Source organism: Phoxinus phoxinus, assembly GCF_949152265.1.
Source record: "Phoxinus phoxinus genome assembly, chromosome: 6".
Taxonomy (NCBI): domain Eukaryota; kingdom Metazoa; phylum Chordata; class Actinopteri; order Cypriniformes; family Leuciscidae; genus Phoxinus; species Phoxinus phoxinus.
In genome coordinates, this window is record NC_136881.1 from 43,492,787 (window position 1) to 43,508,490 (window position 15,704).

The window sequence follows — 15,704 nt, forward strand, 5'->3', positions numbered from 1 at the left end:
CGTGATAGGTTTGCTTTACTTCTGCTGAAGCATTTTCGACCCATACGATGTGATCCTGTAAGCTTACAGTGCTAGGTGTATCGAGTGCTCTCTTAGCTTGTTTGGCAATAGCTTTCCATTTGTCATAATTGCTCTTAAAGCGACACTGAAGCTTATTCACTCTTTCTTCGTGTAGAGCTTGGCCCTTTTCCGTAAGCTGTCTGGTTCTTTGGCTTTTTCTCAAAGCATCTTCTTCAGCTACTTGACTTATATTTGCCTCTTGCTGTGGGATTGAGTCTACAGTTTCTTCATCAGGGCTTGCTTGCTCCTGAAACTTCACAGCTTCGCTTCCTTGGATTTCAGGCTCAGCCATTTCACTACTTGAGCTGAAGTATGTGTATTGACTTAAGGTAAGATTTTTTGGGAGTTTGTAAGATTACCTAAATTATTGTGAAGAATTACAGATATAATACTCTTTAACTGTAAATATGAACTCTGATAGAATTAACTTAAACTGTTTTCACCTTGTATTAAATATAGAAATGACCTTCAATGTCAAATAAAAAAATATGTACAGCACAAAGAAGCAGGCTGAGTTCTGACTGTTACTCCCCTCGAGTATTAAAAAAGGCTCAAATCGTTCCTGGGTTTTAACAGGCATTTATTCAATGACAAATCTTCAAACATGTCTTTACATGTCCCCTTATTGCTCATTTCACATTGCCGTCAGAACTGGTACAAACAAAACACAGAAAAGCGTAAATTAACCTTAAATTCTTGACATACTTGCAGACAATACTTAACGAAATCACATACAAAACTAAGAAATAAAGCATACATTTATGACATGTAAAATAATATCTTAATTGGCTTACAAACACAATCGCGTAAAACAAATAAATGCCAAAAAGAGAAAGAAAATATACCTCATTGGCCGCATGAAGCCGAGAGGGTAAACTTTAGGGGGTATTCATCTTCATACTTCACCGACAAAACTTATGGATAACTTAATATCTTCCTGGGGCTTTCATACAGCAGGCTCGTAAGCCGCAGCACATATCTCCATGATCTTAGCGAGTGCACTCATAGCGTCCCCATAGCAACAAATTATAATTACCACACGGAACAAAAAAATAAGTTCCCCTCTTTTTTCACAAAGTTTTTCACAAAAAGAAATAAACACGAAATTATTATTTACTTCAATTGTATGATTTTTAACCTCTTATATATTTATATTTTAACTGTGAACCATATTGAACTGACATATATGAGTTGCCTTTGACGGCAGCTACAAGGAGTGTCATTGAAAAGAAAGCTAGAAATGTCATTGTGCACCAGTTTTTGTGTTCGAGTATCAAACCTGATAGCATAAACATGTGCTGAACTTGTTCCTCTTTTTATGGTCTGTGGTCCAGTCTCAGTATTTGCTCATGTGGATTTTTGCTGAGTTCATACTTCTGTAAAACAAAGTGTCTGCAGACAATTATAAATTCTACTAAAGATCTTACAGGTTACATCATGATGTAACCTGTAAGGTCTTTAGTAGAATTTATAATTCATCATTCAAATTGTTTTACTGCAAAGGTGTGGCTACCCTGAGCTTAAAATATGTAAATAAAACTATTATAAAGATATACATATTGAAAGAAACAATGTTCCAAGAGTTTGTAATATTAATATTGTAATATTATAGTAATTTTAAATCAAGTTCTCTTTCTACTTGAAGTAGAAAATATGTGTGGTTTTTCCACCACTGATTATGCATATTATTATAAAACTGAATGTGACTAAAGTATAGCAGCAGCATATAGTAAAGCTTCTGTAATTGAATATTTATAAATGACTTCACAAGGGCATAAAAGGATCTCACTTACATAAATACATGCAAAATGCATTACCAGCACAATGGGGGGAAAAACACAAGGTAAAACATACACTGAATACAGTAGGGAAACGTGGAACGTGAAACATAAGGAAGACCACATTGGGAGCAGATCGTAAGCACACTGACTAATAATATCTTACAGAATAACACACCAACATTAGAGGGTGTTGTAGAGTGAGCTTTTGTATATCAACCTGTAGGGGGCAATCTAATGCCATTCCACTTGGCTTAAAAGTAGCAGAGAAGAACCGGTTATGTGTGCATATGTAATCCACCTGTGATGTTATCAAGTGTCCTGCTTACTGCTGAATCACCTGAGTAAAATTAACCATTTTGAACAGATCTGTCTCTTGCAAGTTATTACATTTTGGCAAAGAGGATGGAAGCAAGCAAAATATGTTTCTGAAGAGGAAAGAAGTTTTTGAAAGGTGAGGAAGCTGAATCCATACAAGTTCGAGCTTTGGAAAAGAAGATGGCCAACATGATAGGAACAGTCACGCCATTTGATGGTCAATCTCATACTTGGGAAGAATATTGTTACATGTTGCTACATTTATTTAAGGCAAATTATATTACAGAGGCAGACAAGCAAAATATATATATTGTTGAGCACTGTAGGAAGGCAAACATACAGTCTACTGAGGAATTTATTAAGCCCAGTTAATGTTTTTGGTGAATTAGTGGAATTGCTAAAAGAGCATTTCAACCCAAAACCCAGTGAGATTGTACAGCAGTTTAAATTCAATTCAAGATCAAGAGAAGAGGGGGAGACTGTAACATGGTCTAAAGAAATGATCCACTCAGTACAAGTTCTGGTCCACTATGACCCACAGAAGGATTTGATTTTATCATGTGATGCTTGTCCTTATGGCTTAAGTGCAGTTCATTCCCATAAGATGCCTGATGGTTGTGAAGTCCATTGGATTTGTCACGTACATTAAATCAAGCTGAGCGGAATTATTCGCAATTGGACAAGGAAGGGTTGGCCGTAATGTTCAGCTTACTCCACGCTTTCATAATTCTTTGTATGGTCAGAAATTTACCATCATTACAGACCATAAACCCTAGTTAAAATAGAGTTAAAATCAGTTCCCCAAATGTCATCTCCTAGGATCCAGCGATTGGCTGTGTTACTAAGAGCATATGAATACAACATCATCTACAAGCCTGGCAAGGATCATGGAAATGCAGATGCTCTGAGTTGGTTACCATTGTCGACAGAATCTGGCACTGGAGGAACGAGTCCTAATGCTGGAGAACGCAGACAGGGCCTTGATTACAGCAGAACAGGTGAGAGGGTGGACACAAAAAGATACAGAATTATCCAGGGTGAGAGAAATGTTGCAATGAGGATCATGAATTAATTGGATGAATTAATTGGAGCAGAGTTTGACCCATTCACATCAAGAAAAGCTGAATTAAGTGAATAGGATGGTTGTGTGCTCTGGCGAGGAATCATTCCCAGTGTCGGTAGACCGGAAAGCTTTGGCCCGAAGTTATGTAAGGTGGCCCAAGTTAGATCAGTATGTTGAAAGGTTAAAACCTGTTGTATGTGCCAATAACATATGAATGTTCCGGCTTTTGCCGCAATGCATCCTTGAAAAACCATGGCAAAGATTGCATGTTGATTATGCAGGACCATTCATGGGAAAATGTTCTTTGTCTTGATTGATGGACATTTAAAATGTATTCAGTGAACTCAGCCACAGACATTCAAAATTACAATTTACACATAGAATTAAACGATAAATCACCCATTCATCCTTTTACATTGCACCACATCATGCACACAACTTACTCTTAAAATTGCTGCAACTTCACAAATATGCTGGTTCATCTGGTGAAGCAAATTATATAAAGTGGGAGGAGTTGGATCTGGATCAAACCTCGCCCCCTGGATCTCGTGTTCTGCAGTGAGGACCATCTCTTTAAATTGAGTTTTAATTTATGTGTGTTCAGTTACTTCCCGTTTCACTGAATGTGTGAAATATGTTCATGTACAGTAGAATCAGCAGCAACTCACTCGAGAATGTGATGATGACGTGCGACACTAGAGGGAGATGTTCACACTAAACATGACATCATGAATGAACAATGCTCAGTCATTCTTGTGTACGTCAAATAAACAAATAAGATATGTGTGATAAAAGCTGTACATTTATTCTTACATTTAGATTTCTGTCATTCGAATCAATCAAAGGATAACTAACAGTTATCAAAAATACAACTTTATTAGTGGTTTGGTGATATTAGGGATGTTTCTCTAGTTATATTCTCAATATTCATTCATATATTACTGTCTGTACATCAGTGCAGTTCTGATGACATTAAAACAAAACAAGTGAAGCACACAAAATCCTACATCTGTAAATGGAAGGTCATTTATTAAATCAATTCATACTGAATAGTTTGTAAAGTAATACTTTATTTTACAGACATTAAACTCTCTCTCTCTCTCTCTCTCTCTCTCTCTCTCTCTCTCTCTCTCTCTCTCTCTCTCTCTCTCTCTTTCTCTCTCTCTCTGAGTGTGTGACAGAGACAGAGAGAGAGAGAGTGTGAGTGAGTGAGTGTGCAGAAAATAAACGTGTTTTTGAAATATTTGTGTGAGTTCTAAAGCCTTGGACTAAAGCAGGTGAACCGGAAGAACAGGTCAAACGAAAGCAAGCAGCGCACACAGGTAGTTCGACAAGGAAGGTGCTGTAACAGCGGGAGAGTTCTTCCACGTAAGTACATTTATATACAACAACAACTGTGTCGTTTAGATTATAAATTCATGGTTATTGTTATTTATGGTTGTCCAGTTGATTTTGAGAGTGTTTTTAGAATGACAGTCTTGGCAAACGCGAAGGGCGTTGTTGTTGTTGTTGTTACGACGTAGAGGAAAATAAACCTGGCGTCTAAGAGACTGAAAAAAAATCCCACAATAAAGGGTTTATAAACTGGGGACATGCGCGTACATGCAAATAATTTTACCTGGCTTTCCAGCAGATGCGGCAACAGATTTGTTAAATGCTATTTTCCATGAAACACAAATTGACTAAAATGTTTTCCACACTATTTGTAAAGGTTAGTATCATAATCATTAGTCTCGCAAGCCACTCCCACTTTATTTTGAGACGTTTGTTTCAAAATAACCAGATTCTATAAATAAATTTGAGCGTATTAAATAAATTTGTTTTTTGTTTTGTTTCTTTGTAGTACTACTGTATAGGCAGTTTTATGGCTATATTTAAATATATAAAAGCTATATTTATGGTTTATTCATGTTTTGAGGTTATGTATTTGTTACCTTTTTACAGTATTTATCTTTACAGTTATGAAAATCGAAGAAAAACTAGAATACTATACTGTATCGCCAATAATTTAACCTGTTTCATCATTCATATTGAATGCAGGGTCATTACACAGGAGCATAAACGGCGAAAACTGCAAGCCAATAACGCTGCATTTAAGCTATAGAATTGATCAGATCAGCTCATTAGCATTTAAAGGGCCAGACACAAAACGGTGAGTTTTTGCTAACCCTCAAAAAGTTGGACACACATATACAATTTTAGTTGATCAATTATTATTATTATTATGCACAGTTTAAATATAAATATATAAAGGTAGTATAAATATGCGTTAGAATCAATAGATAAAGCTATAAAATCACTACATGTGAGCTTAAATGTTCAATTCTCTCTATACCTTTATCAATTGTATAAACTAACTTAACAACTTTTACTTGCACTGAGATATCAAGACTTTTTCTTTTAGTCGTCCTCTTTCATAGATGGCTATTTTCTTCTTTCTGTTAAAAAAAATATTTCCTTTAATTTCCTAACCCGTCTTTCTCAGCATGTTATTGACTGTTCGCTACTGATGTCACACCTAAACTCCTAAACTCAGAATCAAAGCCTGAGTTGACAGAGAAAGTTGATGATCAGCATCATGGTACCAACAAAACCTGGTTGGATTGGTTTGGTTTTGTCAACTCAAAACTAATCCTGTAACCCTGAGTTTGTTCAACTACCATCATGGTATGGGCCCCAAGGCTGTGTTTCCATTAAAGCATCAAAAGTCTAAATAAGTTGTAAAACCATTACCTCCAATGGTCTCTATGATCAACTTAGCTCACAATGCTTTTAAGAAACGCAGCCCAGGACTGTGATCAGTTCACACTCAGATTTAGTCAGTGTTAATAATGTGAACAGCCAAACAAACAAAAAATCTGATCTGAGAAATAAATCATAATTGAGCGCTAAAGGCCATTGCACACTGAGTCCGAAATTTTCATATGCGTTTTTTCGTATTCGTGATTCGGTGGCTCTGAATTGTCAAAGCACCATTCAAACACCATTCAAACTGCTTGATACGGATGCGAAAAACGCAGAAAATCGAACCTGTTTCGTTTTTTTTAATGACGGACGAAAGTTTCGGAGGCAGTGTGCAAGCGTGATTGACATAACGCGAGCTCGTATTTATATTTTAACGTGCGAAAATTTCGGATGCGAATTTCAGACTCAGTGTGCAATGGCCTTAAGGCTTGCACTTGTACATGTCAACTTATTCTACTAACAAGTATGTGTAACGTTACTCACACACAACAGAATGGCTGAAGGCAACCATCAAAGTGACCATTGAGTGATGTTAGGTGATAAATCTGTTTGCAAGAGTAATTTTACTCGCTTTAATAGAGAACAAGAAGATCAGTACTGTCTCAAAATGAGTGAGGAAAGAAAGAAGAAGAGAACACAGGGAACAGCATCACCAGAACCCAGCTGTGTTTCTCTGAAGAGTAACGAATCTATAACTCAGCCCCCTGGAGTCAGTGATGGAGCAGTGACATCTGACTTAAGGTGATTCACTTGATACAAGCAATATAATTAAAAATAACTTAAGCAGAAACTAAGACACAAGAAATATAGTTTGATTTCTTCTTTTTTTTCTGGATATGCTGATTATAACTAGGAGTCTAAGAACAGCATCACCAGAATCCAACTGTGTTTCTATGAAGAGTAACGACTCTATAAATCTGCCCCCTGGAGTCAGTGATGGAGAAGTGACATCTGACTTAAGGTGATTCACTTGATACAAGCAATATAATTAAAAATAACTTAAGCAGAAACTAAGACACAAGAAATATAGTTTGATTTCTTCTTTTTTTTCTGGATATGCTGATTATAACTAGGAGTCTAAGAACAGTATCACCAGAACCCAGCTGTGTTTCTATGAAGAGTAACCAATCTTTAATCCAGCCCCCTGGAGTCAGTGATGGAGCAGTGACATCTGACTTAAGGTGATTCACTTGATACAAGCAATATAATTAAAAATAACTTAAGCAGAAACTAAGACACAAGAAATATAGTTTGATTTCTTCTTTTTTTTCTGGATATGCTGATTATAACTAGGAGTCTAAGAACAGTATCACCAGAACCCAGCTGTGTTTCTATGAAGAGTAACCAATCTTTAATCCAGCCCCCTGGAGTCAGTGATGGAGCAGTGACATCTGACTTAAGGTGATTCACTTGATACAAGCAATATAATTAAAAATAACTTAAGCAGAAACTAAGACACAAGAAATATAGTTTGATTTCTTCTTTTTTTCTGGATATGCTGATTATAACTAGGAGTCTAAGAACAGCATCACCAGAACCCAGCTGTGTTTCTATGAAGAGTAACCAATCTTTAATCCAGCCCCCTGGAGTCAGTGATGGAGCTGTGATATCTGAACCTAGGCAGCACAATGCAGCCGTAGTCCTGCTGGAGGAGACTGCAAACTTACAGAAACCAGTGAATGATAAACTACAGAGAGTCAAAGACCAGCACAAAACCAGCATGAAGAACAAGTATGAGAGATTATTTGAAGGAAATAAACTCCAAGATAATCAAACCCTCCTGAACCGGATCTACACACAGCTCTACATCATAGAGGGAGAGAGAGAAGGAGTGAATGAAGAACATGAGGTTTTACAGATGGAGAAAACCGCCAGTACACAATATTCACAAGACAATCCAATCTACTGCAATGACATCTTTAAAGCCTCTCCTGAACCAGGACATGAGGAGAAAGATCACATCAAGACTGTTCTTACTAAAGGAATCGCTGGAATCGGGAAAACCGTCTCTGTGCAGAAGTTTATTCTGGACTGGGCCGAGGGAAAAGCCAATCAGGATGTAGATTTCATGTTTGTGCTTCCATTTCGAGAGCTGAACCTGATCCGAGATCATCAGTACAGTCTTCACAGACTTCTGCTGGACTTTCATACTGAACTTCAAGATCTGGACTCAAAGATTTATGAGGAGTGTAAAGTTGTGTTAATCTTTGATGGTCTGGATGAGAGCAGATTGACACTGAAGTTTTCAGACGCTCAGGAAGTTTCTGATGTGACTGAGACTTCAACAGTGGGTGTGTTGATGTCAAACCTCATGAAAGGAGATCTGCTTCCCTCGGCTCTCATCTGGATCACCTCCAGACCAGCAGCAGCCAATCAGATCCCCTCCAAATACATCAACCGTCTGACAGAGATTCAGGGATTTAATGAGCCTCAGAAGGAGGAATATTTCAGGAAGAGAATCAGTGACGAGGATCAAGCCAGCAGAATCATCTCACACATCAGAAGAGCAAGAAGCCTCCACATCATGTGCCACATACCCGTCTTCTGCTGGATCTCATCCACTGTGCTTCAGAAGCTCCTGGAAGAAGATCTGAGTGCAGAAATCCCTCAAACTCTGACTGAGATGTACATCCACTTCCTGCTGATTCAGATCAACATGAGGAATCAGAAGTATGAAGAGAGAGATCCAGAGAAACTCCTGCAGTCCAACAGAGAAGTGATTGTGAAACTTGCTGAAGTGGCTTTCAAACAGCTGATGAAGGGCAATGTGATGTTCTATGAGGAGGACCTGAGAGAGAGCGGCATAGACATCACTGACGCCTCAGTGTATTCTGGGATTTGCACTGAGATCTTCAAGGAGGAATCAGTGATTCATCAGAGGAAAGTCTACAGCTTTATTCATCTGAGCGTTCAGGAGTTTCTCGCTGCCTTCCATGTGTTTTACTGCTATTTAAGAAGCACTGTGGAGACCCTTAAGGTTTTTGATTCAATGCATAATTTGCTTAGAGGTGCAGTAGATAAAGCTCTTGAGAGTAAGAATGGACACCTGGATCTGTTCCTGCGGTTCCTGCTGGGCGTCTCACTGGAGTCCAATCAGAGACTCTTACAGGATCTACTGACACACACAGAAAACAGCTCAGAGAGCATCAGGAGAACCACACAGTACATTAAAGAGAAGATCAAAGATGGACATGGACTCTCCACTGAAAGATCCATTAATCTGTTCCTCTGTCTACTGGAAGTCAAAGATCAGACTCTGTCCAAAGAGATTCAGGAGTTTGTTAAATCAGACAAAAACTCAGAGAAGAAACTCTCTCCTGCTCACTGCTCAACAATCGCCTACATGCTTCAGATGTCAGAGGAGGTGCTGGATGAGCTGAGCCTCAAGAAATACAACACATCAGATGAAGGGAGAAGAAGACTAATACCAGCTGTGATCAACTGCACAAAAGCCATGTAAGTGATTTGTACTTATAAACTTATGACATTTTTAAATTATGAACTGTTTATCTTTTTACATTACTTGTTGTATATTTTCACTATTACAGATTTTGCACTCACACAGTAAATTTTTTTACTCTCTTTCAGTCTTGCTGGCTGTAACCTCACTGCTCAGTGCTGTGAAATTGTGTCATCAGCTCTAAAATCCTCAAACTCTGTCCTGAGAGAACTAGATATGAGTAACAATGACCTGCAGGATTCAGGAGTGAAGCTGCTCTCTGGTGGACTGAAGAGCCCAAACTGCCAGCTGGAGATACTCAAGTGTGTAGTAATAATATTTAGCCAGAGGTGTAAAGTCCAGGGGTCAGAAAGTAAAAGTCCTGCCATATGTTTATTCCACCCATGAACTCAACCAACTGACCAATTACTCACCAATTAAACTCACCAATTAGCTCGATATCTTGGCTAAAAAACTGTGCTATTTAGCAAATCCAGGTGATTGGAACAAAATACTGAGGAGGACTTTTACTTTCTGAACCTGGACTTTACACCTCTGTATTTAGCCATGTGTAATCTCTGATAAGAGGCCATATACTCTGGATGCTATGTATTTTTTCAATTAGGAGATTACATTAAATGGCTTTTGATAAGAGGAGCAGCTCACCTCACCTTTTCCCTAGTGGCATAGCTTTGATTTGTCTGCAGGCATGAGGCCACAGGTAAACACAGCCATATAGATTTAGATCTGCCATTGGTAGTAAATCAAATGTGCCACTGTCTCCCTAACTAATATGGAAAAGTCACTTTAGAGCTAACAGTGTCATTACAACCTAACAATTAGATTGATTAATTTAATGTTCAGGTATGTGTGAAAATTGTCATTTGCTGGATTATAAAAACATTCCAAAAAAATCCATCATTTTGACAGATAAAAAAACAACAACAAGGTATCTGGTCTACTGTGTTTCTCTTAGTTACAAACCTTCCCACTGTAAATTATAATAGGGAGAAGTAGGGAAGAAAAGGTGAGTGATGATTTAAAGAGAGAAATTAGAGATTCCAGGTATAGTCCAGTGGAAGAACTCATGAGATATTCATTAAATCGGATCACATTTTCTGTTTTCCACATTTAAACAAATGTGGAAACATATGAGAAATACAGCAGTTACATTGGTTACATTTACAAGTTACTATAACATTAAAGCATTTATGCTTAAACATTAAAATTGTGTAATGTAATCATCCTCATGTTGTTTTAAGCATATGAGATTTACTTTCTTCCCTGCGACACAAAAGGAGAGAATTTGCACAATGACCAAAAATGACAAAAAACAAGAATAGATTTCAGATCTTCTCTCTCTGTAGGTTATCAGGCTGTATGGTGACAGAGGAAGGCTGTGGTTATGTGTCTTCAGCTCTGAGTTCAAACCCCTCACACCTGAGAGAGCTGGATCTGAGCTACAATCACCCAGGAGATTCAGGAGTCAAGCTGCTCTCCGACAAACTCAACCATCCAAACTATAGACTGCAGATACTCAAGTATGTTAAGGACAATTATCTATATATTCTCTGTATCTATAAAAGTCCAGCTATGACACTGGAGGGTGCTCAAAATCCTGATGCACCACTCACATAGTTTCCTTAACTTAAGGGCTTTCATGCAACCGGTCCCCGATTCTCAGCATTGCAGTGCAAACTAACATGGCAGCGCCCCTCAGGCATTATAGATCAACTTACATGATCATTAGGTGTTTGAACGACAACATAAATTCACTTACATGTATTTAAGAATCAGAATATAAGATATTTTAGATATAAAAAAAAATGAAATAAAACCGATAGATAAGTTATACTTTAAATAAGTTATATTGTGTCATGGTGACTGACAAGCTAGATGCGTCACCATGGAAATAAACCTTAATGTTTGCAATGTTTGATCGGCTATCGGCCGATAATCGCTTCTAATGATTTGATCACTGATCTCTCAATTTGCCGTTCTCACAAACCGGTCGGTCAAGCTGACGATGTGTAAAGACGCAATTGTGCTGTGCTTGTGCTGTTTTGCGACTAGATATATTGGTATCGACAGATACTGCTTTCTGTGATTGACGATCAGTGATCGGTTCCAAAAATCCTGATCGGAGCTCCCTTACTAAGACATTGATACACACTTGCATGGCGTTTTTCGTGAAAAAGTCAAGCACTGTAAGTAAGTTGTCATGTGGTATCCGAATTGTGTTGCACAATGATGAATAACTCTGCCTATTTCTCTTGCAAATTATACAAATGATCTTATTATCAAAATACATGGTCAGGATTTCACCACCTCCGCCTCGTTTTAAGCCTGGAAAAACCCTGCATGTGCAATATAAAGTTCTACATCTTTCTTTCTTTCTTTCTTTCTTTCTTTCTTTCTTTCTTTCTTTCGTTTTATTGCTTTAAAAATAAATACATATTAAGCCAATTAAGCAAAACCCTGTCAACAAAAGTCTGGAAAAAAAAACTGGTATTACACTTGACATTCTGTCCCCCTCACGTTTGAAATGATGGCTATGCCCCTGCACACGTGAATCTTCTTTAGAATGATAGGAAAAGCGCTATACACAGATTTGACAACACTATATTTAATTGTTTAATGTACTAACGGTTAGTTTTGTCTGTATGTTTGTGTTTTAGTTTGGATCACGAAAGGCCTGTATGTATCAAACCAGGACTACACAAATGTAAGTTCTTCCTCTGACACACTCTTGCACATTTAGTAAAACAAATGTGATTCACAAACTGTTTTTAATATCTGTCATCTTGTGTTCAGATGCCTGTGATCTCACACTGGATCCAAACACAGCAAATACTCATCTCATTCTGTCTGAAGGGAACAGAAAGATCAAATATGTGAAAGAGCGTCAGCCGTATCCTGATCATCCAGAGAGATTTGCTGATAATCCTCAGGTTCTGTGTCGAGAGAGACTGACTGGACGCTGTTACTGGGAGGTTGAACGGGGGACTTGGGCTCGTATAGCAGTGGCGTATAAAGGAATCAGTAGGAAAGAAGGGACTGTCTGTAAGTTTGGATTCAATGACAAATCCTGGTGCCTTTTCTGCAATAGTAAAGGATTTGCTGTCTGGCACAATAATGTGAGCAATAACATATCAACCCATGTACCAAAATCTAAGAGAGTAGGAGTGTATTTGGATGTGTCAGCCGGCACTCTGTCCTTCTACAGCGTCTCTGACACACACACACTCACACACTTACACACATTCGAAACCACATTCACTGAACCCCTCTATGCTGGATTTAAGGTTTTTGAGTCTGAACTGTGTCTGTGTCAGATTTAACAACACCATTGACAACGCTTCTACCTCCATTATAATCTTGGTAAAATGGCTATAAGTGGAAAAGTTTGATGAAACTTGTGAAAATCACCATATACCGTATATAATGTATGATTTCAACTACAAATTTAGTAAATTTTACATTGAGAAAGGCATACATGAGTATGCACATTTACATGAGTAAAAGAAGTAAATATAGTCAATCATATGAAAGCAAATGTGATGTATTCTTTATTGAGATGCGCTTAAAATATTAAAATTAAGTTATCAATGAGTCATCAAAAAATATAAAATCTGAGTCATATTTTACTTTGTGAAGTTCCTCTGAATAGAGTCTCAGTCGAGGTGGTCAGATGGTGGTTCTGGATTCACTTGTTGACAGTGTTGGGGAAAGTAATGCAATACAATATTGCGTTGCTCCCTTAAAATGTTACAAATTGCGTTACAAAATTACTTTTTAAGCAAAGTAATGCATTATGTTACTTTTTCTCACCTAGACTGGGCTTGTTTTTTTGTATAATTTTTTTATTTTTATTTTGTGCAAATGTAAAGACCCTTTCATACCTAAATGTAAATAATAAGCCTCAGTTTGAAAGAAATGTAAATTTACACGTGTACAGTAGAGGGTACAGCTCAAACCTTTCAGATGCTGTTATTCTGGATTGCAGAAGAATATGATTCAGGAGAAGAAGGTTTAACACGCCACCAATAAATTTTTATTTTATTTTTTGCTTATCATCGAAGATCAGCAGTAAGTACATTGGTCAATAAATTTAGATTAAATGTCTAAAAATATTTGTTTTATTTAACATATGTAATTATTGGAGGTTTGCATAGTATTCTGATTTTGCATTTCACTTTTGATTTTATTCATTTTGAGTTATTCAATGCCAAAATAAATGAATAAAACTCAAAACTCACAAATAAAAAAATGTTCCTGTTCTTTTTATTTGTGAGTTTTGAGTTTTTTTTATTTATTTTGGCATTGAATAACTTTATTCAGTAGGTCGGGGAGGAGATATTGACGTGAAGCGCAAGTCCAGAGAAACCTTTTGGACTTTTACTTTAAATACATTGTTTCCCAAATGTCTGAATCAGGAAATAGACTATAGTATGTTTTGTTGATCTTTTGCCTTCTCTTCCTCCTTTATTTTCCCCTCCCCCTTTTTCTCCCCTTTTCTTTCTCCTTCCTTTCTCCCCAAATCTTGTTAGGAAACCCTTCCCACAATTATTAGAGTAGCGCACCTGTTGCTGATTGCTAGAGTGTATATAGCAGTATGTGACGTTGCTTCTCTTGATGTCTGATAAAGGCCTTGACAATGGACGAAACGTCACGTTTTGTTTTTATCAATAAAGTTGGATTTCTTCAAGAGTGAGTGTTGCACATTTTCCTATTTACAGGAATTTTAGATTTTTGGTTACACTTTCTCTTTTGTTGATAGTGCATCTCTTTTTTAATATTTTCTTTGTATACCCCTTTCTTTGTATGGAAATCTGGCAGTGTATACTCTGTTGGTCTATTCTCAGAATAAAAAAGTTATAAATCTCACTATATGGTGTTTATTTACTGTAAATTGTTCTGTAAGAAAGGCTTAAATCTGACTAGGACTGGAACTTTCTGTGTATAACTAGATTTTGTCTCTTGACTGTCAGAGAGAAAGCAAATTATTTTAAATAATTTTATATTATAAATAAATAATTATTTTAAAAAAGACACGAAAATACTGCAACATTCAGATGAGACGAACGTCTTGAAGTGTCTAGAACAATCACAGATAAACTCAGGGTAAATATTCTATAATTTTGTGATATCTACATCTTTTTAGTGCTGATCTCGGTTTATGAAACCAGAAAAGCTCTCTTGAAGATTCAGAGGAGTTATGAAAGCATAACAGGAGGGCGGTGGAACCATATTATCATGAGAACTGGTTTGTGGAATGCGAATATAAACCGGTTCCTCTAGAGACAGTTTGTTTACTGGAAAGGTTCAGCCTGTTTCTTACCCAAATTTTTTTTCGAAGAAGGTCGAGTGTTTCCCTATTGAACTAATCAGTCTGAAACAACACAGTCTTGTTGTACTGTAAGTTTAATCATTGATTTAATAACTGTAATTAGAATGCAGGTTAATTAATTTGTTTATATGAATAAATAACTGACAACACTATGAATGTTAGCGTTAGAGATAAGAGGTCATAACACTGTTTTACATTTCTATTGCTGTAACTCAATTGGGATTAGATGATCTGATGATCATTTAGCGCCACCTTCTGGACAGAGGCCGATCAGACAAACACATGGATTTTAATAAGATATTACAAGAGCTGATTATTCATGAAGAAAATGAAAATTTGAAATGATACTTTACAAACTCTTGGAACATTGTTTCTTTCCATATGTATATCTTTATAATATTTTTATAAGCTCAGGGTAGCCTTTGCAGTACAACAATTTGAATGATGAATTATAAATTCTACTAAAGATCTTACAGCCCAGCTGGCATTTTAACATAGAGTCAGCGTTGAATCAACGTCAGGTGTCAGTGTTGGATAACCGTTGGATTTTGTTCATGGTTGTAAAAATAATGTTGATTTGACGTACAACTTCTATGTTGAATCCATAGTGAGTTAACAACACAATTTCAACCATTTGGTGTTCAACGTTGTTTTGACGTTGAATTTATGTTTTTTCATAAACTGACATTATTTCAACCACATTTAAATGTTTAAGGTCAGTCGAATGCCAGCTGGGCAGCTGTAAGATCTTTAGTAGAATTTATAATTGTCTGCAGACACTTTGTTTTACAGAAGTATGAACTCAGCAAAAATCCACATGAGCAAATACTGAGACTGGACCACAGACCATAAAGAGAGGAATGTTTATGCTATCAGGTTTGATACTTTTATGAACGAGTTAAGCTTCAGACTTGTTAAGCTGCATTCACACTGCAGTGGCTGGCGGCGAGG

General features: G+C 37.0%; 1 protein-coding gene across 4 annotated transcripts; it reads left to right on the forward strand.

Moving 5' to 3' along the window:
- The first annotated feature begins 4,516 nt into the window (after positions 1-4,516).
- On the forward strand, positions 4,517-14,290 carry LOC307001051 (protein NLRC3-like). 4 transcript variants are annotated; one of them, XR_013798156.1, is made up of 11 exons: positions 4,517-4,587; positions 6,544-6,705; positions 6,818-6,925; positions 7,038-7,145; positions 7,258-7,365; positions 7,477-9,420; positions 9,553-9,726; positions 10,771-10,944; positions 12,082-12,128; positions 12,218-13,620; positions 13,706-14,290. XR_013798156.1 is itself a non-coding variant. In XM_079617148.1 (10 exons), the coding sequence occupies exons 2-10, from the start codon at positions 6,572-6,574 to the stop codon at positions 12,742-12,744; spliced, it is 3,324 nt and encodes a 1,107-aa protein (XP_079473274.1). In that variant the 5' UTR covers positions 4,517-4,587; positions 6,544-6,571; the 3' UTR covers positions 12,745-14,290. The 4 variants fall into 4 exon arrangements, 3 of the variants coding, with proteins under 3 accessions (XP_079473274.1, XP_079473275.1, XP_079473276.1); XM_079617148.1 differs by having other exon boundaries at positions 12,218-14,290; XM_079617149.1 differs by lacking the exons at positions 6,818-6,925; positions 7,038-7,145 and having other exon boundaries at positions 6,521-6,705; positions 12,218-14,290.
- Positions 14,291-15,704: the final 1,414 nt, after the last annotated feature.